Source organism: Podarcis cretensis, assembly GCF_951804945.1.
Source record: "Podarcis cretensis genome assembly, chromosome: 6".
Lineage (NCBI taxonomy): Eukaryota > Metazoa > Chordata > Lepidosauria > Squamata > Lacertidae > Podarcis > Podarcis cretensis.
Genome location: NC_137175.1, coordinates 56,908,485 through 56,936,088, shown reverse-complemented (window position 1 = coordinate 56,936,088; position 27,604 = coordinate 56,908,485). Strand labels below are relative to the sequence as shown.

Genomic DNA, 27,604 nt, shown 5'->3' with positions numbered 1-27,604 from the left:
ACCCGAGGTACTATTTCTGGGTTAGCAGAGTCTGTAACCTGAAGCGCCTGTAACCCGAGGTACCACTGTATAGTCCTTTACAGAAAAAAGATCTCCCACCCTTGAATTAGATGTGGGATGGTTCATAAGTCCTGCCCAGAAAAAATAACCTCTTCAGCCATCTCTCCAATAGCCTTTTCTTTCCACTTTACAAGGATAGGTAGTCTACACAGGATTGGTGCTAGGTCTTAACCTCTGAGGCACAATCTGGAGGAATAGTGTTGGGTCAGACCCTGTAAAAAATATGAAGGGTTAACTTACTCAGAGGAACAGTACAACAACTGGCCCTTGAAACAGTTTCGTTCAGATTGTTAAAGAACACAGTGTTTCAAGCTCTGTTCCTGAATACCATGCAGACTTAAGCACTTCTCAGTGTTTTCAGTAAAGTACATTTTAGGATAATTTGCCCTGTCTTTTTGCTATTTTAAACCACTTTTCTTTTCCAAAGATTAAGGAAAAGACTGGCGATTGCAGACTTTGGCAAGAGTAATAGTTTAGCAATAGCAGTTCTTTCTGATTTAGTCCTATTAAAGTCTACTTTGCTGTACACTCTCTGTAGAAGGAAATGTTACATTTTTTGTCAGATTAGACTATTGTAGTTTGGATCTTTCTTTTACAGAAAAGTGCAGTGATGTTATAATAAGTATGAACTAGATAAAATAAAACACAAATGACCAACTTCTCATTAAAGAGGTGCTAGGTTTGTTGCAAAGAAACCATGCATTATATTTAACTAACTTGGTTAAACAAAAACTAACAGATATCAAAGTCTTTCCGAATTCTCATTTGAAGAGGATATAAAAGTAATCAGTCTCAGAAGTACTTAAAGTAATTGTGCTACACTCTTGCTTTTACTGATGTTGAAAAATAATTTTTGGTAGAGCAATTGATGTTGGCATCTGTGCATCAGGTTTGGTATTTGAGAGCAAGCAAGTAGGAAAATCACCACAGTTTTCTTAAAGGAAATGCTGTGCTTTCCATAGATATGAACTCCCAGATAATTTGCCTGGGTTTAGGGATGCTTTCAGAATTGTCTTCATTTGGAGCTAGTTGTGCTAGCAAAGTGGAGCCAATGCATTAGAAATCCTGCTCTGTTTTGTTTGTTTCTATTTTATTTTTATTTTTTTACAAGCAACTGCTATGCATGCACTGTTTGATGCAGCTTTCAGTTCCTTCATGTTTTATTACTGCTGTGCACACATGAATTGATAAAATATTGTGTGATTGTGTATATGATTAAACCAAGATTCTAGTTGTATAGTGTTTTACCTATGCACATGTGCACAAGGAGCATTTGTGAAACATTAGAGAAATGAATTAGGTTATCCTCTAATTTCTAACCAAAAGCGTATGTGTTCATTTTAAATTAACAGTTGATTTTCCCACTAATTGAATATAAATGTAACTATATATTTACATGATAAAAGCAGTGTGTCAAATTAACCCAATATATGCTTTTCTGAAATCAACATTCCCAGTTAGGACACTGAATCATTTGAGAATGTGAGTTCTTGATTACAAAGGGAGAAGAAAATAGTAGTTAATGTAAGTAAGCAGAGGGCTGCATGCTGCAGCCATAGGATGGCTGACCAGCAGATGGAAAAAGAGGTCTCCCGTGGCCTTACTTATTTGACCATGATTTGAATTTTAGCAATTTTATGCAGTGATATGGATGAACCCTATGTGTATTATTCCATTACCAGTGCATTTGGTTAGAACAAAATTCATAGGATTCCAGCATAGGGGTGCACAAATGCTTGGATCTATTCCCTTATTACAGTACACTAGCCACCATCAGCAGTCCATTGAAGCTACTGTGCATGGCAGCTGTGAATTTTAAAGCCCATTGTAGGAGCTCTGTTTTAATGTTTGTGTACCACCTTATCTAGTGCACAATTCACTGGTTGAATTTGCTGGCCATCTGATCTGGGAGATGGTGATCAGGTTACCACAGTGTCTTGCTGTGGAAAATGTTTATAATATATGATGTGACTGTCTCTTTAGGGAAAGCTCTGAACTTCATGCTCTGCAGTGCAACTGTGGGTCTATTCTAAATAATAATTAGCCTCACACATGCTGATGGGGTCCTATGCAAAATACAGTATCTAATAAGGCCTTGTTTCTAGACCACCTGTTATTGGGGGGTGTTGAGGCAAGGTAATTGCCATTGCCAGATCATTAGCTCCTGAAATCTCATTGCTACTGGGAAATGCTGTTTATCAGATACTATTATAGAATATACTTGGAAAACATCATAGCATATGAGTGAGTATTATGTTTCATCACCTGTACAAACTATTAAAATTGCAAAGGAAGATAATCTCTGTGTTCTATTTTGGTATCAAGTTTACAATAATATCTAATTAACTTATTTTTATTCCAACAGGTAGTGACATAGGAATAGATGAAATTATCACAGGAAACTTAAACAAATGCACCGCTGTTCCACCAGGGTATTTTGGACAACCAAAAAAGGGACATCTCATATTTGATGCCTGCTTTGAGAGTGGTAAGTAGAATGTTATTTATAAAACAATAAGATGTTGCAGACATCTATGAACTTGCAAGCTTAGACCACAAAACGTTTATAAACAGTGATAACCAAGAATGTCATACTTTGTGAATTGATTTCAATTAGTCTATGTTTTGGATGTTGCCAATGTATACATCATGTGTTGAATGTTGCTTCAACATGCATAGACAGACTTGTACTACTGTGAACATAATCTAGAGATATGGAACACTGATGAATTATTCTGGCCAGTGTCGTCATCATTTCATTTCTATAAACTTTTCTCTATATGTTACTCTTAGGCCATGACAAAACTTCAAGAGAATAAATACATCAGCAATGCATTGCTATCCTTCATATGTCCATGTATATACAATTTAAAACAGTTTCATAATCACAAATAATACAATAACCTCAAAATAATTCTTTCATAATTCATTACTAACAGGAAGAAAGTGAGATGCCATGTCACCCAGCAGGTTGTAGCAGCAGAGTAAATCTTTTTAAAGACCCACAGAAAAGGATGGGTCAATCCTTAGTCCTAGATGTTGGCAGGAACAAGATAAAATTGGTTTTGTCCAGAATGGTTTTATCCAGTCTTTTCTATATAAATATTCACAGGACAAGGAACATTGTTCGTGTTTTGTAAACAGAAAGTCCTAGGTTCAATCCATTATATTGTTGGTTTAAAAAAATCAGAGGTGAACTCTCTTTCCAATTGCAGTACTCATTAGTGGTCTAGAATGACAAGTATAGTATAGGACAGATTTCTATGTCCACAGGGAGTAGTGTAGTTGACTGTTCTTCAGCTCTCTAGGTGTTATTTTGCAAGGTGTTTTCCATTTTGACTTCAGTTGACATCTTTGAGAGATATATGACTAAAATGTTTAGCAACTCTGAACACTTATTAGTGTTTTACTTGTGAGGTAGAGGTTTCATGAAATTATTTTTCTGACATTTAGTTTATTTCTTCCAGAAAACTCTTGCAGTTTTTAAAGTGGAATGTTGTCTCTTTGCCCTATTTGAACATAATGGATTGGGGGTCATAAATAAGTATTGGTTAGGTCATAAGTTTTAGTTTTGATACTTCTGCTCAGAACAAAGTGCTTTCAAAATACTCCATAATGATGTTGAAAATAGTTGGCCTTTGTAAAGGTTCATTTTTTTCCAGCTTGTTAACTTTAAAATGGTAAGTAACCTTCAATCATCTTCTAACTTGTATTTATCCATTTTATCTATATAATAGTAAAGTGATAAACAATGTTGCACATTTAAACTAGTTAATACAGCTAGGTGCTGGTATAATCTCTAGAATATTTTTTGTTGGGCAGTACACATGACAAAGTTAACTAGCTATATTTTTGTTTTGAAAGCAATTATAATAGAAGCAAAGAATCTGAGGGACCAACAACAGCAAGTAAATGTTCAAAGTGCACCCTTTCCTCACCCATTGTGGGCAACAAAAATGTTATCCACTCCCCTTTTTGTACTTGCTCTAGATATCATTTGGTTCCTATCCTTTTTGAGAAGTAGCATTCTGCTACATGTGTTTGCATGCAATTTTTAGTCAGTATTAGAACTGTGGATTCTAGAATTGTGGGGTGTCTCTTGTTCATAGCTTTGAACTCACTAGGTGTCTCTAGACAATCTCAAGCACAGCCTTCCCACCCAGCATATGCAGAATTATTGCAGCTGTTTGAGGAGCGTTTATATAAATTATCCTGAGCACTCAGAAATACTGCATAAACATCATATGTTGTTTGAAATTTTCATGCAGGCACTACCCTCCATATCTTAGTGGGCAACACTCGAAAAATAGTTTTGGACAAAATTGGTTATTTAGGTCTGAATAACTGCATAGACTTTTCTATTCACACACGTTGTTGTTTAGTCGTTTAGTCGTGTCCGACTCTTCGTGACCCCATGGACCAGAGCACACCAGGCACTTCTGTCTTCTACTGCCTCCCGCAGTTTAGTCAAACTCATGCTGGTAGCTTCGAGAACACTGTCCAGCCATCTCGTCCTCTGTCGTCCCCTTCTCCTTGTGCCCTCCATCTTTCCCAACATCAGGGCCTTTTCCAGGGAGATACGGTATTCACACATACACACATGAAAAAGAAACTTATTGTGGGTAGCGTCACATCATTTTGACTGAGTGTGTCCTAACGATAATCATTTTTAGCTTAAAATGTTACATCAATGCCTTTGATAGATATCCTTATAGTAGTATGTTGAAGAAATTGTTATGATGGTTCACAAATATTGCAACCGCTACTCAAGGAAATTGTTTTATAACTACTTTTTTGTAGCATCTCATCCTGTTTCCAGATGCCTGATGTTTTATTATTTCAGTGTAAGATAGAACTTACACTGTTGTTATATAATCTCACTTTGTGTGTATCATAGAATCATAGAATTGTAGAGTTGGAAGCAATCTTAACTAAAGTATCCATGGCAGATGGACATCCGACCACCTGCATAAAAACCTTCAATGAAGGAGATTCTACCATCTTCTGAGGGTGTCCATTCCACAGTCAAACAGCAGGATAGGATGTGGAGGATATAGATCTAAACTAGATATTTGTCATAGCCTGGTTCAATAAAATTTGAGACCAATGAAATTTAAAAGAGATTCCAACTAAACATTAGGAAAAACTTTCCTAAGAGTGGAATGGGCTACCTCAGAAGGAGTGGAATGGGCTACCTCAGAAGGTGGTGGACACTCCTGCATTGGAGGTTTCAAAACAGAGTTTGTATGGTCATTTGCCAGGGATCTTTATCTTTGATTCCTGCATTTTAGGGGGTTGGGTTATATGGCCTTTGGGGGTCCTAAGTAATTCTCTAAGTGAAAACTGGGGTTCATGTAAGCACCATGAAGAAACACACATTTTGCATCAAGAAATCCATAACACACTTCACTTGAAAACACATACAATCACAGAAATAAATGTGCTTGTGCAGTTATTGTTATTTTATTTGGACAATTTATATTCTACTTATAGTTAAACTCTTAAGTGGTTTGTGTGTGTATTGATGGTGAATATTCCAATAAATATAGCAGTGTTTATTTTGAATTGATCATGTTCATTTGGACTGTGTAATATATTTGTGCCTATGTATAGCATAATAGATACGGTGGAAGCTAATTAAAAAACTGGAAATGGGGAAGGAAATGTAAAGATTGGTTGTGACTCAGTCTTCATTTAATTTTAGTAACTACCTGAAAGATGATAATATGCTATTAAAATCACTGCTCATAAGTATTTTATGAGACATATTCTGGCAACACGTGTAGGAATAAAAAGGGGGAAGAATAATGCTTTTATTTTAAAATTCCTAGATAATGAAAACATTTGTTCAGGAAATGCTTTTTGAAAAAAAATGAATACTTTATAACCTTTTTGATATGTTAAATCATTTTCTGTTCTCCTGAAATTGCTATCTGTATCACCACAATCAGACCAGAGCACTGAATTTATTTACTCATTTATTTATTTTTATAATAAAAGCAATAGATCTTTCCCTCCCCCTAACCGTCCCCATAGGGGCATTTGAAGGGCTATCTTTCCATGAGAGCAGGGGCAGGGGAGAAGAAGCAATGTGACAGCTTTTTCTTAACATGCAAGAATTATGCATGCTATGGTTATGTTCTGCTTGGACTACTGCAATGAACTCTGTGGGGCTTTCTTTGAGAGTGACTCAGAAACTACAACTAACACAGACTAGTGACTGGGAGTGGCCTCCAGGACCATAAAACACGGGTCCTAAAAGATCTGCATTGGCTCCTAATACGTTTCAGAGCACAATTCAGTGTTCATGCTGACCTTTAAAGCCCTAACAGGTAATACCCGTCCCACATAATCGATCACATGATGTGGCACATGCACATCATTCAAATGGCAGTGCCCATGAACTGGGGGGTGGGGGTGGCCCCCTCAAATATATTATTGCGAGGACTGAAGGGACCTTGTCCCCTAGGAGTTGACTGCTGTGCCTGAAGGAGAGCTTCACTCCCATAGTTAAGTCTACACATTGAGATCTAGCTCTAAGGACCTTCTGGTGGTTCCCTCACTGTGGGAATTGGAGTTACAGGGAACCAGGTAGAGGGCCTTCTTGGTAGTGGCACCCGCCCTGTGGAACGCTGTCCCATCAGTTGTCAAACAGATTTAAAAAAACCTACACAACTTTCTGAAGACATCTGAAGGCAGCCTTTTATCAGGAAATTTTAAATGTTTGATGTTTCACTGTGTTTTTATATTATGTTGGAAACTGTTCAGAGTGTTGGGGCAACCCAGACAGATGGGTGGGGAATAAGCAATAAAATACTTTTTCCTGTGGACAATTTGACTCTAAAAGTAACTACCTGTGAGTAGAACAAATTGGAAACTTTTAAAGAAGAAAAAAGACTTAATTCGGTACTGTAGCGGGGAGGTATAAACAGGAAGTCCGCCTTCCGCTTTTGTAAATAGATTAAAGCAAAGAGGCTGCAAGCTAAAGCCTTGGAAAGCTGATCGGAAAGGACTAATTTCTCAACACCAAAAAATAGTAAATCCCCCCCTTGGAAGCAGGAGAAGAGGGGGGAAGTTTTGGACTATATATACCTGCCAACATGGAACTGGCGGAAATGACTGGCAGAATCCGAGACCAGGGAGAAGAGTCGGTGGAGGAAGATTGGAAGAAATTTAAAGACTATTTACAGAAACATTGTAAAATTAATGAATGTTAGAAGGATGTTGGAATGAAGTTATATCGTTTTAGCCGGAATGTTATAAGGGTTTAGGAAAAAATAGACTGTTAATTGGTGAAAGAAGGGAAAGTAAAGTTACATCATATTGAGATAAATTACAGAACAAAAATTGGAAAAGATGGAAAGGATTTGCTGAAATAGTTAACTGAATTAGAATACAAAAAAGGGAGGTGTGAGGAGGTTGAGGAAACAAGCAAATGAACGATAAGTTATGGGAAGATTAGTTGTGGTTTTTCTTCTTTTTTTCTTTTCTTTTTTCCTTATTGTGATGTGTTGTTTTGTTTTTGTTTAATATGGTGTTATTACTTTTACTTTTGCTTTTTGTAACCCTTAAATTTTTTAATAAATATTATTTTAAAAAATAAAATAAGACAGAGTTGTTCCACCAGGCCTTTGGTCAGGGCGCAGCCTGACTCCCTCCTCTGGCAACCTGCACAGAATCTTGCTTAATCAGTTGCCATTAATTTGATTTTAATTGATTTTTATAATGAAATATTTTTAGAATGTGCGATTATCTGATTGTTTGATTGTTTGATTGTTGTTAGCCGCCCTGAGCCCGGCTTCGGCTGGGGAGGGCGGGATATAAATAAAATTTATTATTATTATTATTATTATTAATAATAATAATAATTCTATTGTGGGTGATTCCTTTTTTAAAATGATGCTGGTTGTTGTAATAATTTTATGTAAACCATTTTGTGATGTCTACCTGAAAAGTGCAATAGGAATTCTTCAAATAATGAATAATAGAAAAGCATACAAAACCATTAAAAGGCTGTACATAACAATCATTAAAATGACTAGCTACTTAAGTAAATTTTAAATAGCCACTTAGACCTATCAACATAAAAAGTTTTTAAGAGATGTTCAAAAGTCAAAAGTGAGTAATTGGGACCCATAGCATGACTTAGCTGTCTGCAGTCTACAGATACATTTTGGGCAGGTGTCATGAAATAAACAATGGTCCATATTTTCTATTTCTTTAAATTATATTGGTTAGAGAACCTATTTAGGAAGATTTGTTGCTGCAAAATCAGCAATTTTACTCTATTTCAAGATGAACATGCTCTGTAATGAGACTCAGAGGGAAATAATTTATTAACATCTTTCCTGATAAGCTCGAAATTCATTTGAATACAAAATGTTACCTTTGAAGCATAATATTCCACTGGTTAAGCACATAAAATTTCTCTGATTAGGCACATAACTCTTCACGTTTGCCTTTATTGATTCTGTTCAGTGGTCTAATTGCATTCTAGGTTTAGCCTTTACCATGCTAATTTTGATTTAGGGTTTGTATTTCTTAAAAACAAACTGGGTGCACACCATCTATTATAGCTGCATGGTCTTGCTAAAGCTAGTGGGAACTTTGGGATCAACTATAATGACACAAAGTGGAGGTAAATTACTACAATATATAAAGGTGTTTTTGTATATGGTAGCATTTTGCAACAGATTAATAGTCTGAATTGCACCTAGGAAGAATTATTTGTTTTCTGTGGTGTCTGGTGTAATTGGACTTTTGGCATCACAAACACTGTGTATTTTAAAGAATTGTTTTTAGTGTGAATGTATTTACTTGGTAGTCAATCCACCATTCCTTCTCCCTGGAAGTACAGTTGGAAGCTTGCTCATGTTGAAGGTATTTGGTGTCCAAATTAAACATTATTATCACGCTTGTTCATAAACCACAAGGTAATTTGTGTCATGCCCATTTCATTGTTGTGGTTTCATCTGCTATTGCACCATCAAGAACATTCTTGTTCTCTTCTTCAGTGCAAGTGTCATTTCATACTCTCCAACATTTCTCCGATGAAAATAGGGACATCCTATTCAATAATGATGATGATGATGACGGCAATATTTATACCCTGCCCTTCTGACGGGGTTGCCCTAGCCGCTCTGGGTGGCTTTCAACGCATATAAAAACATAATAAAACATTAAACATTAAAAAAAAACTTCCCTGTACAGGGCTGCTTTCAGGTATCTTCTAAAAGTTGTATAGTTCCTTATCTCCATTCCCTCCAACATTTCTCTGATGAAAAAGGGATGTCCTACCATACCCACCAATATTTCTCCACTGAAAATAGGGACATCCTAAAGAAAAGCATGACATTCTGGGATCAAATCAGAAACCAGGATAGCTTCCAGAAATCTGGGATTGACCCTAGAAAATAGGGAAACTTGCAGGATCTGCCATTCATGGGACTCAAGCAAAGCCATTCTTCGCATTAGTAACTGAGTCTTGTTATTTTTTTATCAACAGCTGCTAAGCCTCTTTGCTGTTTCTCTGTAATTTCTCAGCAAATATGTTTGAACTGTACAATCCATTTCCCATTTCCCATCACAGGTACTTATTCTTACAGCTTTTTAGTATAAAGGTGTTTTAGTGCTCAGATTCACAATATGAGTCTGGGGTTTTCTTGCAACTTGACAATTAAAAATAGTGCAGGAAGTGACCGCACATCGATTCCTGTATGATTCAATGCACAAAAGGGGTCTTGGGAGTAGGGGCGATGTGTGTTTGTGTGTGTGGCTTTGTGTTTGCAAGTATATAGGAAGTGCGGTAATTTTCTGCACCATTTAAAAATGCATTTTTACTTAATGTTGTGGAGGTACCATACTTTGAAGCTGTATGGTATTTACTTTGTTAAAGCAAGATAGCAGTATTTAGTTCACCGTATAAGTGCTACGTGTAGTCAAACTAGCTTTCTTGATAGCTCTGTAGAATAAACCACAAATCTAGGTTTTTTCCTGAGGTCTGGTTCAATTGGACAGATGAAAGTGCACTTCAGCAAATTGTGAACTGGACTGAAATCCGCTGACATTTCTACATGTGAGTGTTTAAATCATTAATATGTATTTATGGATGACACGACTAAACAAACATATAGGCACTTTGCAGTTAATAATAATAATAATAATAATAATAATAATTTATACCCTGCCCATCTGGCTCCAAGTGTCCCTATATTCCTGGGACATCCCTGATTTAGAGAAGACATTCTGGTTTCTGATTTGATCCCAAAATGTCCCGCTTTTCCTTAGGACGTTCCTATTTTCACCAGAGAAATATTGGAGGGTATGGAGTGATTTAACTCCCAAGCTGTCTGAAGGCAATCTTGTATAGGGAAGTTTTTTTAAAAAAATGTTTAATGTTTTATTATGTTATTATATATGTGGGAAGCTGCCCAGAGTGATTGGGGCAACCCAGTAAGATATGTGGGGTATAAATAAAAATTATCATTATGGAGTGGGATGTCCCTATTTTCATCGGAGAAATGTTGGAGGGTATGATAATTAGGCCCCAGAAGCTGCTGCACAGTGATAGAATTCTACAAAGTTCTACCCTAGGCAAGTTTTGAAAGTGTTCTAAATTGAAAGTTGGTATTTAGGATTTCTGTTTAGCAAGATTTTGAAGCTAACATTGTAGCTGTTAAAAGACTGTTTATTTATCATTTTTAATTGGATTTTATATTTGTTTTATTATATTATTAGGCATCACAAGACTTTGGGGCAGGCCTTGCAGTAAATATGAACAGATTATTTTACCACTGTTGTTGTTGTTGTGCCCCACCTTTTCCCTTGACAGGCTGCTTCCTTGAACTTTTTTTTTGAAATGTGTAATAATTTCCTGAAGATAGAAGTCAAGTTAAATGTAATCCCCTGTCTCCATGTTGTTGTTAAAATATAGGCACTCTGTTTTTCCCTTTTCCCTTTACATAATCTTGCCAGTCTTTCAGTATTTTCAGATATAATTCCTGTGTGCTCAGAATTGTTTGCATTTTTTCTTTGAGCAAATGTGGGTGCTTTTATCTTATCCTACCATGCTATCCCCTCTTTTCCTGTCTTACGTTTGGGATCAGCTGATGATAACAATGTTTTTCCTTCAAATACTAATGTGCGGGATATATTGTGTTTCATTTTCTTTGTAAGAGCTTGTGTTCTCTGTTGATTATGTTACTAGCTGCTACGCCAGTTCCCTACATGAGGTTGGTCAGCTCAGGTAACCTCATAACATAAATCTACAGTTCTCAGAATGATATAAACCTCATATGATATAAATCCATGGTCAAGACAGCCAAAACTGCTGCTGACATCAGCAAGGAACTCCATCAAGGTAGGAAGAGGATAACTAATTCAAGACTCTACCAGTTGCTATCAAGTCAGCTGTCTGTGCAAAGAAATATATGGCAGCTCTCAACATTATTACCTGCTCTTTTCCTAATTCTGAAATCACCCAAACTCAAGCACTTTATGCATAATTTTCTTAAAGTTAAATAATTAAATGGGGGTGATGTGGGGCTTGCCATGTAGCAATATGCCCTCATAGCTCTGTATCCTGGCCCAACTGTACTGGCTGCCAATTACTGGTAGTTTCTGGGCCCAATTCAAAGTGCTCATGTTGACCTATAAAGTCTTACATGGCTCAGGACTTCAATATCTTAAGGACCACCTCTCTCCATACAAAACGACCTGTACCCTGCACACAAGTTTGAGGCCCTTCTCAATGTTCCCCCTCCCCAAGAGGTTCGGAGGGTGGCAACACAAGAGAGCCTGATTTCTATTCTTATCCTGAAGCAAAGTTCTTAACCTGAAGCAGTATTTCTGGGTTAGCGGAGTGTGTAACCTGAAGCGTATGTAACCTGAAGCGTATGTAACCCGAGGTACCACTGTAGTGCTAAGGCCAGAAGGGGTTCAAATTGACTAATGACCTGTCAAGTGATAGGAACATGGCAAAAGATTTTAAAATCTGCATAAGTAGCTTGTGGGAGACTGGCAAGTAATGTTATCACCATTAGATAATAAATTGTCAAGTAGTTCAATCACAGGTGGCAGGGATAGGAAACCAGCTAGTGAAGCTCTTGACTTCAGTCTCTACCATCATTTGAAAATGGTGACGAGGTGCAGATTCTTTGGGAGCAGCAGTAGAATAAATCCCACAGAGTCAATATTTGGGTCCAAGAGGTGCCTGAACTGGCTCCTCTTCTCTTGGACTGAAGGATACTAAAGGGGCTTGCAGATGTAATCTCAGAGCCTCTGTCTATAATCCTGGAGAATTCCTGGAGAACAGGTGAGGTCCCTGCAGACTGGAGGTCCCCCATGATATTCTTGCAAGGAAGCTGGCAAAATGTGGGCTGGACAAGGTAACTGTTAGTAGCTGGTTCACTGACTGAACTCAAAGAGTACTCATTAATGTTTCCTAATCATCCTGTAAAAAAGTTACAAGTGGAGTGCTGCAAGGTTCTGTCCTGGGCCTGTTGTTCAATGCCTTTATAAATGATTTGGACAAAGAAATTGAGGAGATGCTCATCAAATTTGCAGATGACACCAAACTGGGAAGAGTATCCAATGCTGCAGAAGACAGATTCAGGATTCAATATGACCTTAACAGATTTGAGAACTGGGCCCAAACTAACAAAATGAATTTCAATAGGGAGAAATGCAGTGTTCTGTACTAAGGCAGGAGGAATCAGCTGCACAAATTTAAGATGGGGGGCACCTAAGCTTACTAATAGCACATGTGAAAAGCATCTATGGGTCTTATCAGATCACAAGTTTAACATAAGTCAACAGTGTGATGCAGCAGGAAAAAAAGCTAATGATATTCTAGACTGCATCAATAAAAGTATAGTGTCCAGATCGAGGGAAGTAATAAAAGGTAAAGGGACCCCTGACCACTCTGTGGTTGCGGCGCTCATCTCGCTTTATTGGCCGAGGGAGCCGGCTTACAGCTTCCGGGTCATGTGGCCAGCATAACTAAGCTGCTTCTGGCGAACCAGAGCAGTGCATGGAAATGCTGTTTACCTTCCCGCTGGAGTGGTACCATTTTATCTACTTGCACTTTGATGTGCTTTCGAACTGCTAGGTTGGCAGGAGCAGGGACCAAGCAATGGGAGCTCACCCCATCGCGGGGATTCGAACCACCGACCACCTGATTGGCAAGCCCTAGGCTCTGTGGTTTAACCCACAGTGCCACCCACGTCCCTAAGGGAAGTAATAGTCCTTCTCTATTCTGCCTTGGTCAGACCACACTTGGAATACTGTGTCCAGTTCTGAGCACCACAGTTTAAGAAGGATATTGACTGACTGGAACATGTGCAGAGGACAGCAACCAAGATGATCAAGTGCATGGAAACCAATTGAAGGAGCTGGGTATGTTTAGACTGGAAAAGAGGAGACTGACAGAAGATATGATAGCTGTGATGGGATAATGAGCTGCTTGTGCGTAAAAGCTTGATCCCTCAGAGATTACTCAGTGTAGTAAATCTCTGCCTTGAGCGGAGCCCTTTGGCATGGCTCCGTCAGTCGCTGGTAGAATCTGACAGTGGGCCTCTGCGGAAACGTTTCCAACATAAAAGCTGTTTAACGGAAACGCGTCTCCTGGATTCTCTGTGTGACAGTTTCCGGCGAGGGATGGGGGTCCCTAAAGGGGGTCCTGATACCTCCTCACTGTTCTCACTGGAAGTATCCCAGAGCCTCCCCTCCAACTCCCTTTCCCTTGGAGCTCCTGCTCCCCCCCTACTGGTTCCCTCTTCTGCTGCAGTGTCTCTGGTATTCTCCGGGAGCCTTTCCACCACCTGTTCTTCTGATGGCAGTTCCCTGACAATAGCCATCTTCAAATATCTTAAGGGCTGCCACATGGAAGATGAAGCAAGCTTGTTTTCTCCTGCTCTGGAGGATAGGACTCGAACCAGTGGATTCAAGTTATAGGAAAGGAGATTCCCACTAAAAATCAGGAATAACTTTCTGACAGTAAGAGCTGTTGGATAGTGGAAAAGACTCCCTCAGAAGGTTGTGGACTCTCCTTCCTTGGAGGTTTTTAAGCAGATCCAACCTCTGCTTAAAAACCTCCAGTGGTTCTCGGCTCAAGTGATGGGGCTAGGAAAGGAGACACAGACATTCTTGTGGATGGACTGGGTCTACTTGCATCCTTGGATATTTCTGATGGGGATCATCCATCTTGCAAGCTGAAATGCTTGCACTGACAGATCAATTGCCATTGCACTACATTAAACTTCTCCCAATGGGTTCTGCTTCCAACTAAATACAGCTATGGGATGTTTTATAAGTATTAATGTGAGCTTTACATGTGTTTTATGACTTATTGCCATTATATGCTTTGTTCCATGGTCAGTGCAATTAAATAAAAATAAAATGTAAATTAATTTTGATTTTGCTTTGCTAAAGTTCATAGTACAACTTTCATAGCCTTTTGCCTTACTGTGTTGTCCTTGGTGCTGAAGTTGCTTTTGCATCTAAACAGCAAATTGTATTAATAGGGCTATAGAATATGAGATAAATCTAGCCGGTCAAAGAGATTGGAAAGGAAGGTGGAGGTTACATAATTTTTTAAAAATTGATTATGACTACTAGGCTTCGATTCTAAGCCTTGTGTATTTTTGGATTGTTTGCAGATCTGTATATGAAGCTACTTCTGTTTTGATATATGACCTTGCTTGTATAGATTGTAGATCAGATTTTTTTTCTCATTTAGTGCAACAGCAACTAATTATGAGAATGACAATGTGTCTTTCATTATTTTAAAGCAGTCACTGAATTACAAAAAAAAGGTTTAAATTAAAGTGAACTTTACTAAGGCAGTTTTGCTGTGAAAGTGATACATTGAATGTGGAAGTGAGACAGAATTTCACTTTTCTCCTTTCATGATATGAACACAGTTTTCTAAGACTGGCATTTCTTTCTTTCTTTTCTTTTCTGTTTTTTAACCTTTCATGCTAATGCTGACTGGATGGTAGACCAATGATTTTTTTTTCTATGGAACTGTTTTGACATTCTTAGTATTTTTGTAAATATCAAAGAAAGGACAAAAACTGCAATTTTATTGCATTAATATTAATAATAATTTATCTGCCAGGAAAACATTTAAATATCACTTGACATTTACAGAGAAAGATTAATGTTTAATTTGCCACAAACCCTGAAATACATTGAAATAAAAGAAACTGCTTCTGTATTTGGTAAAAGGAAATAACAGAAAAAAGCTAGTCACTTGAAAATAGTCTAATCATAAGGGAGGACCAAAATATCTTTCAAAATGTCAGTATTTTAAAAGTATATGGGTGGGATGGAGGGAAAGAGGATCTCACTAATGTGATAAGCATTTAGAAATAATGAAAAATATCACATAAGAAGACCAAAGGGGATACAACTAAGGAAATAAATTGTAAATATGATCTATTATGTAAAGAAACCAGCCAAATGTGACTATTCCAATGCCATATGATATTTTAAACTACAATGCAATATCTCAAGCATCCAAACAAATTTAGCAACACCAGCAAGAAAATATTCCATTATAAACTCCTGGAACAGAGACTAGGGTGCAGATAAAAAGAAGGGTCCCTTATGCGTCTGTTGTTTAGTCTGTGCTATGACACTCCACCCCTAGGTCACCTCATCAAATCCCATGGCTCTCTGTACCACCTGATACTTGGTACGCCCAGAACTTTAGTCTAATCCAGTTCTGTGTCTCTAGCTGCCTATTGGATAATTTTCCTTAGATATTTCATCACTTTGTCAAGTTCACTATGTTCAACAATGAAATTCTTATCTTTTCTCCCAAGCCTCCCTTCTCTTTATACTCTGTGTATCAATTAATATCATGACCCACTCTGCTAAACATGCTCAAAGCCTTGGCTTTGCCCACAGTTCCTTTCTCTTCTTTGTTCGTTATATTCATATAGTCATGTCACATCTTCCTTTTCAGCACTGCAAAAATACAGCCTCATGCACATGTCATCTTTCACATTGACTGGTGTCCTTCTGCTTTCTTCAGAGGAAGCTTGTCAGATGGTTAATCGGTGCCCCCATGTCCTGTGCACACCCAGCCAAGGAAGGCAAATGGCAGATAGTTAATTCTTTCTTGACAAAAACATGCACACCTATACAGCAGCTTCTAAGGTCTACCACATGCGTACACAGTTTTAATGTCTATGTAGCTGTTTTCCAGGTTTGTGCCTGCTAGAGCAGTTGAAGCAACAGTGGGACCCTGCCCCCCTGCCCCAGGCTTCTGTACCCTTGTCTGATGGAGTGCACACATGCAGCCTGAGACTTCTGCACAGAAATCATTGCTGTGCTTCCCACTTCAAGCCCCTCCTGGTTCTAAGAAACAACTGTCATGATCCATTCCAGATAAGGAAGACATACGTCTGATAGTTAACTCTTTATTAGCAAGAGAAACACTGCAGCTTCCATGGTGCTCTAGATACACACACTCACACGCTTCTAGCCTGAATGCAGCTGTCCACAGGTCTGGGCCCTGTGAAGCAGTTGCAGGAACAGTGTGGCACCACCTCCCCTCCTCTGGCTTATATACCCTTCTCTGATAGGTTGCGTGTCCACAACCTGAGACTTGTCCTGCATTGAAGTCATCCATGCTCTTCCCTTTTCCAGTCCTTCCTGTTTCTAGGAGACAGTGGGGTGAGTGAAAATCTACTGACCCTTGCCTGAACCATCCCTTCTTTCTCTGCTACATCCTGTGTGCCTTCCTCTGCCTCAGACTGCCCTGATTCTCTCTCCTTCCCCAGGCTCTTGTCTTGCGGGTTGTGTGACACCCCATAAATCACTGGTCCCCTCTCCTGGGTCACTCCCCTGGTCCCCTGCCTCCACCACACTCTCTTTAGAACCCTGCCAGTCCCTGATAACAGTGGGGCCAGATACAGTTGAGATTTGACATGCCTGCCCCTCACCTGAATGGCCTCTTCCTCTGCTTCCAACCCACCCTGTGCCCCTAGCTCCATCTTTGACTGCTTGACCTTTCCCCTTCCCCTTCACTTTCCCCTTCCCCAAGGGCATGAAATGGGAAAGCAGGAATGGTGGGAGGCATGTTGAATGTCAGGGATGAGGGGGTAGTCCTAGCCCTGCTTTGATGGTTGGGGTGAATGAGCAGTAGAGCTAAATCAGTGACCAAAAAGACAAATGAACTGGCAGCTGCTTTGCTTTCCTTGGTTGCTGCAGCCACAATTCTGTGGATCCATCCTTTCACATGTTTAATTTCCATCTGTAAGGATCATGGGCAGTGGGAACAGGGCTCCAGGAGGCAGTTGATGGTTTGGAGAGCTGGCAGAGAGAAGGGGCTACCCCATTCGTATAAAAGTCAGGGAACAACATTCTTTTTTAAAAGTACCTCATTTATAATTCTCATCAAACAGTAAGAACAATATTAGTGTAAGATAAAAACCAAGGGACTTCAGCCATTTTCTCCAAAGGCCTTTGAAAACAGATAAATTGTAACTTGACAGAATCCCCAAATTATAGTTGCTCCCTATACCTTCTGGTTGGGTGCCACAATTTTATTCATTTATTTATATAACAAATATACTGCCTATAGTGAAAATCTTCAAGCAATTTACATGAAAACAGTCTGTTTTATCACACAATTGCAGCATTTGGAACAACTGGTCCTTTTTTTCAGCAACTTAGATGCATGTTCTGTGAATACTTACTAATGTTTCCCCTCCCTTTTGAAGGAGTGTTGGTGGTGAAGCAGTTAGGCTTTTACTGGGAAAACAACACTTTGTAGGACCCCAGAGGGGGAAACAAAGTGGGATAGGAGCTTTTAGATGTTTATCTGGATCTATGACTTTCAAGATTTTGTCTCCATTACAGACTTGGCTGTACTTGGTTCATAAGAATGCTTTGTGACTTAAGAGCAACAGAAAGCTCCAAATATACTCTATGCATCTCAAGAGAGCATGGTGATAATGGTGACAGTATCTGCATCCCCATAGGGGACAATGTCATCTACTTACGTACACCAATAATAGCTTTTTTTTTTTTACAGGTGCTTTCTGAATAGTGGTGTATATGGTGAATATGATTTTTTAAAAAATATTTATTCCTTTTTGTGATTTTGTTGTCTGAAAAAATGGATTTGACTGCTTCCCATTACTGTATTTCATTTTTTTCATGAGTAAAAAAATGAAATGTGTCACATGGTTCTCTGGGAAAATATTTTTAAAGACTTTTTTTGAGAAGTTTCCGCTTTCACTTAGAATATAATCTATATAATTGCTTCATTTTATCACCTCAGTTTTGTTATCTTTTCAGTAGCATTCAGCTGATGGCCCATTCTAGAATGAATATTAAAGTTCAATGCTTTTTTAAAAAGTTTATTTGAAAACATAGATTAATTCTGCTTGGCTATCTTGAGCACAATTTCAGACTCCGAGCTCTGTAAATGATGTATGTATTATGCAATTCTGCACATTTGTTCCCAGGTTGTTTTTATTTAAGGGTTTTGTATAGATTGAAATGCAGCTGCAAGTGTATTAATGATTTTCTATTGCCATCTTGTCCAGATTTTTATTGTTCAGATGAAAAATAGTATTTTGAGGCCTGGCAATGTATCGACAAAAACAGAGGAGTACTTGATATATTTCTTTTGAAAAACTACTCAAAATTGCCTTGGCTACTTCTATTCACGTGTATTTTAAAGAATGGGCTAACTGTGAGCTTTCAGTTAAGGTTTAATTCTTTTTTCTTCTGTTCACCATGGTGCTCACTTTTCTCTATTTAGTCAAACCAGAATTATATTCCTGCAAGCAAGGCACACAATAGCCAAATGTTCTAGGTGCAAAAGAGGGCATCTGACCTTTTGTTACTAAGCTTTGACAGGTGCAACCTATTTTCGTCCAAATGGTGTTAATTTGCGTGTGCAAATTCATCCCCTGAAATCTGTATTCTGTATAGCAACCACAGGGGAATTGATCATAATCATGAATAGTGTAATGGACAGCTGAGAGAGATAATTACTGATATTTCAACACATTCATGCCTGCAAGTTGGGTTTTTGAGTACACTCCTGTTTTCATTGCTTGTTAGGGAAGCTGAAGTTAGTTATTCATTGCTGGACAAAAAAAAAGGTGTCTGCAAAAGTTCATGTGCAAGGAATAGCACATTGTTACAAATTAGTTTCCTTTACCATTTCTGGCAAACTCATTACAAAGTAATCGTGACCTGTGTTGAAGTGCACTTCCTCTGGGACCAATAACTGTAAATAAGCAGGGCTGCAAGCTGGCTGATAAGTTGTTGTTCTGAAGATAACAGTCCTTTTTAGCAGTGTGTTTGACCTTTTTCCTTTATATTGCCTGAGGCTTGTCAAAGACCCTCAAGGTCTATTTTTCATCTTAAAATTCTCTGTAGAAAAGCACAATGTGTGGTTTAAGAAGATTTTAGGATTGCTTAACATATCTCTGTTTTCTTGCATTTTTATAATAATTGTTGGCATACTTAAAAACTCCAGCTAGCATTTACTGGAACAGGATTTCTTTTGTCCTGAAATGCAGCCTTTCTTATTGATCTAGGATGCACCATGTTTTAGTATTTGATGAAGAGTTAAGTTCATATTGTAGGTTAAATAAAGTGGTAGTAATCATGTGTGTGTGTATTCCTAGTGACATTCATCTTTAGAATTAGTTTACAGTTTTTGTATTTTAAATATGTTACAGGACATTATTTTGAGGACATTATTTTGTGAATTCCAATATGAATTGACCTGATCCACACCTCAGAGACTAATGTGCAAATCAGAGTGCAGTTATCCCTCATATTTCACATTTTCCTGAATTTTGTAGTGCAGTTATTGACACAAAAAGCACCAAAATGCATATGAAATGCATATCATATGATAAAATACATCTAGAAATGTAAGAAATGTTCATAAATATTTATTTAGACACAGACTTGTATGCAGTAAAGGAGTAAAGTTGAACTTAGTCCTAAGTAAACATGCCTAAAATAGTACTATAAATTATTAATCTCTTATTGCAGAACAGATTGGGGGTTTTTTTACAAAAAAATTCTCCTCAATACAATAGACATATGGAATAAAATATTGATCTTTTAATACATATATAGTTTCTGTTTAATAGTTTTTAATGCATTTCAGTAAAATAACTGTATTTTATTCTGTTCTGGGTACCATTTTTTTTTTTTTACAATTCTTTTAAAATTAAAAGATAAAAATTAAAACATAGCTTTAAAAATCCCACTATATGCTAAACAAGATTTTATTTAAAAACTACTTTCTAAGTTTCTATCATAAGCTTAGTATAGGTATTCGTGATTGTCAGAGCTGCCCCTAGGTCCCAGCTCACAGAGGACCAACATGAGGCTGTCGTTATGTACAAAAGTCTTTATTGAGGTTCAGTTTCCATTTCAAAGCCGCAGCGCGCAGCTCTACGTCTTAAAGCCTAGACCGGCGAAGTACCGTCTGAGTCTCCTCCCCTATGACACCAGTTTAAGATCCTAGCCCTGCTCCACCTTTTACGCTGCTCTCTCCTCCTCTGGGTCCTCCTGCCTGCTGGGGCATTGCCCTTTCTGGACTCTTCCGACGCTGAGTCGCTTAGCTCCTCCCCCACCCTCCGGCGGGCTTTAGGACCCGGTTCCCAATCCTCATTCTCTGCTGTCCCGCGCTCCTGTACATTTGAACTTGCCTCTCGCGCCAACCCAGTGACCTTCCTCCTGACCGTTATACTACTTCTGTCACTGCTTCCCTCTTCCGGGATACTGGCCAGATCTGACCTCCCCTCCGTTGTCTGACTCTCCGATGGAGGTGTGGTCAGCCCTGCCTTATCTTCTCTCCCTGGTGGGGAATGCACTGGCCCCGATCCTTGGGACTCTTCCCCCCCACTCTGCTCTGGTGGGGAAGCTGGTCCTGATTTCCAACTACTGCTCTGGGAGTCCCTGCTGCCCCCTTGCTCCTGGGGCGTTCCCCTTGGGAACCCCCTACCCCTGGCCACTGGCGCCCCCTTCTGTGAATCTTCCGATTCACTGGAGAGGCTCATGGAATCCCTCAGTCCACTGTCCTCTTCTCCTACGCTCTCCTCGGATTCTTCCCCTTCGCTCTCCATCTCCTCTCTTCCCTGTGCCTCTGCTCCTGAACCCCTGACATCCATCCCCCCCTCAAAGCCCCCCCTTCCCCCCTCCCCCTCTTCTGGCGTGGGTTCTGGGTGCTCCAGTGTTGTGGGGGTGAGTGCAGGATACAGTTCTTCCCCCGTGGTGTGCCTCCAGCCGGGTAGATCCGGCCAGTCCTCAACGGGCTCGTCGATGTCGATCTCCTCAGCTTCCATCTCTCTGCCGATGTGTTCGAACCCCGGATCCTCCCCCAACACGTCCATGACCCCCTCTCCCCCTGTCGCCTGGGGTGACGCTGCGTGCGCGGGCCCGCTCGGCAGATCTCTGCTCCACCCCACCACAGGTTGATCTTCCCACCAATAAGAGCCGCCTGTGCCAAACCCTGAGAGGGACCCCTCTGGGGAGCTAGTCTCCGGCGCCGTGTCCTCCTCTGAAGAGAAACCCCGGAACGTGCTGGCTGAAAGTGTGGGTGTGAAAAGATATTCGTCAAAATAATCCTCCGGCATGGCCCTGTGTGGGAAGAGTGCGTGGAACTCGTCTTTGAGGTAGTGCTCCTCCACCGCATAATACGGTACCCAGCTGTTGGCGCTGGCCGGGGTACCTTCCCTGGCGAGGAGATATTTAACCCCCTCTTCCCCCCATCTTGAGTCCAAAATCTCCGTGACCTCGTTGAGCGGCCCCGCCCTCGGTGACCCCCCTGTCGTGGGTGCGTCTCTAAGCGGGCCAGGAGCTGTCCCTGGCGCCTGAAACCTGTGAGGTGCCTTGTAGGGCGTGAGTACCGATCTATGAAAGACCGGGTGCATTCTGGATCCCTCCGGTAGTGTCAACCGGAAGGCCACTGGGTTGATCTGTGCCTCGACTTGGTAAGGGCCTAGCTGCTTGTGTCCGAGCTTCTTCTTAGCTAAGGATCTGGCCGGCACTGCCTGGGCTGCTAACCAGACCCAGTCCCCTACCCGTATGTCCTCCCCAACTCTCCTGTGTCTGTCTGCCTGCATCTTGTACACGTGTTTAGCTAGCTCCAACTGCCTTCGGAGCTGTTCATGGACCTCCTGTAACTCCTCTGCCAATGCCTCTGCTCCCTGCGGCTCCCCTTCCCCCTCTTTCTCTAAGCCCGGGAAGGTCCTGGGATGTCGCCCATTGTTGGCGAAAAACGGTGTCACCCCCGTGGACACGTGTTTCATGTTGTTGTAGGCAAACTCGGCCAGCGGTAGGTAGTCCACCCAGGTCGAGGGCTGCTGGTTCGCGTAGCATCTCAGGTACTGCTGCATGATGGCGTTGACCCTCTCCGCTTGTCCGTTGGTCTGCGGGTGTCTTGCTGACGCTAGGTTGACCTTGACGTTCAGGATCCCCATCAGCTTCTGCCAGAAACTCGAGATGAACTGGCGCCCCCGGCAGGAGGTCAATCTTGCAGTCGTAGGGTCTGTGGGGAGGCAGCTTGTCCGCTTCCTTCTCGCAGAAGACCTCCAAAAACGCCTTGTACTTGTCGGGTACCGCTTGCAGCATGCCCAGTTGTAGCTGTGGGTCATCCTCTTGCCCCTCGTCTTCCTGGTTAGTCATGATGCAATGTTCTGCGCAGTAGGAGGAGCAGAAGGTCAATTTACGCTGCTACCATGCCAATGCCGGGCTGTGCCTGTCCAACCAGCTCATGCCCAATACTATGGGCGTGTCTGACAGGTGGGTGACATTGAAGCTGATGACTTCGCGGTGATTTCCAATTCGCATCACCATTGGCGGCGTTTGCTGTACCACCTGTCCCCCCAGCAATTCTCTTCCATCAACTGTCACTACTTTTAGGGGCATCGTGGCAGGCAGGAGCGCTATGCTATGTTGCTTTATGAAATCCACTCCTATAAAGTCTGCATTGCTACCAGAGTCAATGGTAAAAGGGACTTCCATGGTGAGCCCATTGGGAAGCTGGAGTGCTGCGGTGAGCTGCACCACTGGTTTGGGCGGGAGGGGGTCTGTGGGCTGCAAGATTCCTGGGGACTGCTTCACTGACTCGTCTGGCTGGGCCCCAGTGGCTCTGCTTCCAGCCAGACTTTGTCGTTTCCCTGCTGTGGTTCTCTCTGCTGAACTGCTTCTGTTACTGTTGCTGAGGCTGCAATGTGCTTGTGGAGCCTCTGGGGGCACTCTTTTGCCATGTGCTGAGCACTGTCGCAGATGTAACACTTCCTGTTCCCTCTAGGAGGCTTCACTTTGGCTGCTCCCCGTGTTAGGGCTCTGGTTGCTGACTGAGCCTTGGCATCACCTATCTCCATCGGCTCCTCTCCCCCACCCAGTGGAGGCGTGGATTGAGCGCGCGCTGAGTCCCTGGGAAAGAAGGAAGGTGCTCTCGCTGGTGTGCGTCCCCAACGCCCTTCGTCTTTGCTCCAGGGATGTTCTTCCAGACGCACCCCAATCGTCAGCGCTCTCTGGACAACTTCTTGAGTGCTCTGGGGTCTCTCCCCCCTTGCGATTTCGTCTTTCACAGCCCCGTTCAGCCCCTCCCAGAACAGGTCCCTAACGGCCGCTGAATCTTTTTCCCATCCCAGTGCGTTGACCAATGCAAAAAAGCGGGAGTGATATTGCCTCACAGTGGCTCTGCCTTGTTTCAATCCATGTATCTCTTTTCTGGCGACATCTACATCTATCGCTGATAAAAAACAAGCATCCATTGCCTTAATGAAGGCATTCGCGTTTTGGAGGGCTGGATCATTATCTCTCCACAGATTGCGCAACCACGCTTTAGCTTCTCCATGGAGATGCGTTAGTATGAAGCCTACTTTCTCCTGCTCATCTCTAAAGTCCTTCTCCAGTAACTTTAGCGCAAAAACCACGTCTGCTCTGAAGTTAGGATAGTGCTGCAGACTCCCATCGAAATGAGACACAAGGCTGCCTCCTCTCTTTCCCAGCCCAATCCCCTCTGGTCTGGCTCCCGGTAGCCCCTGTTTAGTCAACATTTCCAACCTGGCTTGCAGATCCTTGCAGACAGCCTCTGCTTCCTCTTCTCTCCTCCTGGACGCTAGTATTTCTGCGTTAAGTTGTGTCACTGCGTTTTGCAGGGCTGCCATTTGTTCTTCGGTAGTCATCTTGTGCTGCTTTCGTGAGCTCGCGAAGTACCAATTTTCGCCCCTCGCTGCGTCCACTCACGTTGCGAGGTTTTTAAGGAGACGGTACTTACTGTCAGAGCTGCCCCTAGGTCCCAGCTCACAGAGGACCAACGCGAGGCTGTCGTTATGTACAAAAGTCTTTATTGAGGTTCAGTTTCCATTTCAAAGCCGCAGCGCGCAGCTCTACGTCTTAAAGCCTAGACCGGCGAAGTACCGTCTGAGTCTCCTCCCCTATGACACCAGTTTAAGATCCTAGCCCTGCTCCACCTTTTACGCTGCTCTCTCCTCCTCTGGGTCCTCCTGCCTGCTGGGGCATTGCCCTTTCTGGACTCTTCCGACGCTGAGTCGCTTAGCTCCTCCCCCTCCCTCCGGCGGGCTTTAGGACCCGGTTCCCAATCCTCATTCTCTGCTGTCCCGCGCTCCTGTACATTTGAACTTGCCTCTCGCGCCAACCCAGTGACCTTCCTCCTGACCGTTATACTACTTCTGTCACTGCTTCCCTCTTCCGGGATACTGGCCGGATCTGACCTCCCCTCCATTGTCTGACTCTCCGATGGAGGTGTGGTCAGCCCTGCCTTATCTTCTCTCCCTGGTGGGGAATGCACTGGCCCCGATCCTTGGGACTCTTCCCCCCCACTCTGCTCTGGTGGGGAAGCTGGTCCTGATTTCCAACTAGTGCTCTGGGAGTCCCTGCTGCCCCCTTGCTCCTGGGGCATTCCCCTTGGGAACCCCCTACCCCTGGCCACTGGCGCCCCCTTCTGTGAATCTTCCGATTCGCTGGAGAGGCTCATGGAATCCCTCAGTCCACTGTCCTCTTCTCCTACGCTGCCCTCGGATTCTTCCCCTTCGCTCTCCATCTCCTCTCTTCCCTGTGCCTCTGCTCCTGAACCCCTGACAGTGATCCTTTCAGTTAATTAATCTAAAGTTATTGGCCACTCTATTTCTGCCACCAGCAGAGTGATTCTTTATTATGGGTGATGTTTATGGGCGCAACCAAGGCGGGACAGAGGGCAATCAAGTAAAACAACAAACAAACTTTACTGAGGCTCTGCCCCCCCAACATAAAGCCTGCCTCCCCCCCAAATTAAATCCTGGCTATGCCCATGGCAATGTGGTTTGTCATTACTTTTTTTTTGAATATGAATTTACCTAACATAATGCTCAGATGTACTACAAATTAAATGTCATTTCCTGCAAAAGTAGATCTGCTGCCCAGAATGTAAGACAAGGTTCAGCATGTATACAGAATGTGCTTTTAGTTCATCTATCTTGTCCAACTCTTGGACAGTAATAATAGTCTAAGCAAAACTAAGCACCAAATGATACTTTTATGACTGCGAAAATGTGAGTCAAATCCAGAGAATAAGGAAGAAGGATCTGTGCAATCCTTGACCTTGTCTTGCCAATCATTGGGAAGTTTTACAATCCAAGTACGCCTTAGCTTATGTGAAGATGGAATAATTTTTTAAACCTTGTAGCTGACATGACTTCTAAAGCTTTCCTCCCACAAGCCACCATGTTAAATGCCAAGTAGCTAACTATTTCAAGTGATATTGGAATTGGAACTGCCGACCCAATTCTAAATCAGACTATGGGGAATTATCATTACAATTTATTATTGGGCATTCTGGAAACATGAGGCACAAATGGTAGCTTATTATTTTTATTTCTACTTAATTTTTTTACCATATGTCAGAAAGAGATGGTGCCCCAAGGATCCAAGCCTTCACATTTTGTTCTGTTAGTGGCATGTCCAGCCAAGGGAGGTGGATATCCTTTGCTCAAGAGAGTAGACCAGAGATAGCCCCAACTTTTGTTCACACCTATGCTCTGACTTTCTTTCATATTCAAATCCAAACAGTGGCACTCCTGCCATTATCAAGAGTGAATTTACTTTACCTATTCATTACTTGAAGGAGACTCAGCAGGAATTCCCAAAGAGGAGGGGACAAGGAGGTTACCAGGGTATAAGTGACCAATCACAGGGAGTGGCCCTGGGTGAACGCTTTGCTGCAGGGTCATGGTCTACATGTTCAGCCCCACCCCCCAATACCCCAAAGGATGGGGGAGAAGTACACTCAATCCTTGGCTAGGAAACTACTATGTGAAGCAGCTGACATGGCCAGGAGGTGCTCCCCTCATCTGCCCTCACTTATTAATTGGCTCTTGATTTGCTGATCTTATATTTCAATAAATATTACCATTCTTCCAATATCTTGGCTCTAGAGGCTTCTTCAGGAATGTGTGGGCTGCCCTGAGTAAGGCATTGTGAACATTCTTATATCATAGACAGCTCATCTGGAAAGACAAATACACTTTATTTTATTTTTTAGAAATGAAATGTGCTCACAGCCAACAGTTGTGGATTAGAATTTTCCATACAACTTTATTGAGTCTTTTGGTAGAATATTTCTCTAAGAGAGAAAGGGGCTTTTCTGGAATGTGTTAACATAGCATTCTGTTTCTAATATTTTTTTAGGTAACCTTGGACGTGTGGACTATATTACTGAATTTGAGTATGACCTGTTTATCAGACCAGATACATGTAATCCCCGTTTTCGAGTCTGGTTCAATTTCACAGTTGAAAATGTGAAAGAATCTCAGGTAAGTGCAATTTAAATGAGAATGAAGTAAACTTTTGCTTAACAACTAGAAATGTTCTGAATATTTAGATAGCTGTTATTTTCTGCCTGCTCTGTAGCTGGATTAGAGGTGGCCTGTACTATATTGTTGCTATTTAGACATGTTAATTTGACAAGAAACTTGTTTCCCAGGTGGTAAAATGTGTCTCTCCATTATATCCTGGGCTGAGTAAGATATTTGGCTAAAAGATACCTTAAACTGGGTCTGAAGATCTCATGCTATGGTTACTGCTAATCTGTCACTCCTAGCTGCTTGCCTCAAACCAGTGTACCAGCTGTCTAGGAGATAGGTTAAACCAGTTTTTCCTATTTATACTTCTGTCTGTTGGTAACTAGCTTGTTGTACTCCAATACACATTATAATGGGATGTAGGATGCATTCTCAGCTTCCTTTTATGGTTCACCTCTTATCTCTGCCTTGGTTGTCCCCTAACGAACAGATATGTGCATTCACAAACAGCCAAAGTACATGGGCTGTATTCAGTTCCTTTGTGGGCATGTTTGTGCTTGCCTGCAAGAGAGTTTTCGTTTTGCTATGTTCAAGAATTAAGACACCATTTTAGCAGAGCACCTAGTTGAGCACTTTGCCATTTCTTATTGAGCATAGATGAAATGTCATCTTGGTAAAAAATTCCAGTAACATTTTAAGAAAGGAACGATAAACAATTTACATATGGATGCCTTTGTGACCTT

General features: G+C 41.4%; 1 protein-coding gene across 1 annotated transcript in view; it reads left to right on the top strand.

Moving 5' to 3' along the window:
• The window catches only part of BEND5 (BEN domain containing 5), a 734,690-nt gene that overhangs the window by 5,738 nt on the left and 701,348 nt on the right, over positions 1 to 27,604 (top strand). Inside the window, exons 2-3 of the mRNA XM_079980403.1 lie at positions 2,426 to 2,548; positions 26,749 to 26,873. Of these exons, the coding sequence (XP_079836529.1) occupies positions 2,426 to 2,548; positions 26,749 to 26,873 (248 nt within the window). The remainder of the gene's footprint in view (positions 1 to 2,425; positions 2,549 to 26,748; positions 26,874 to 27,604) is intronic.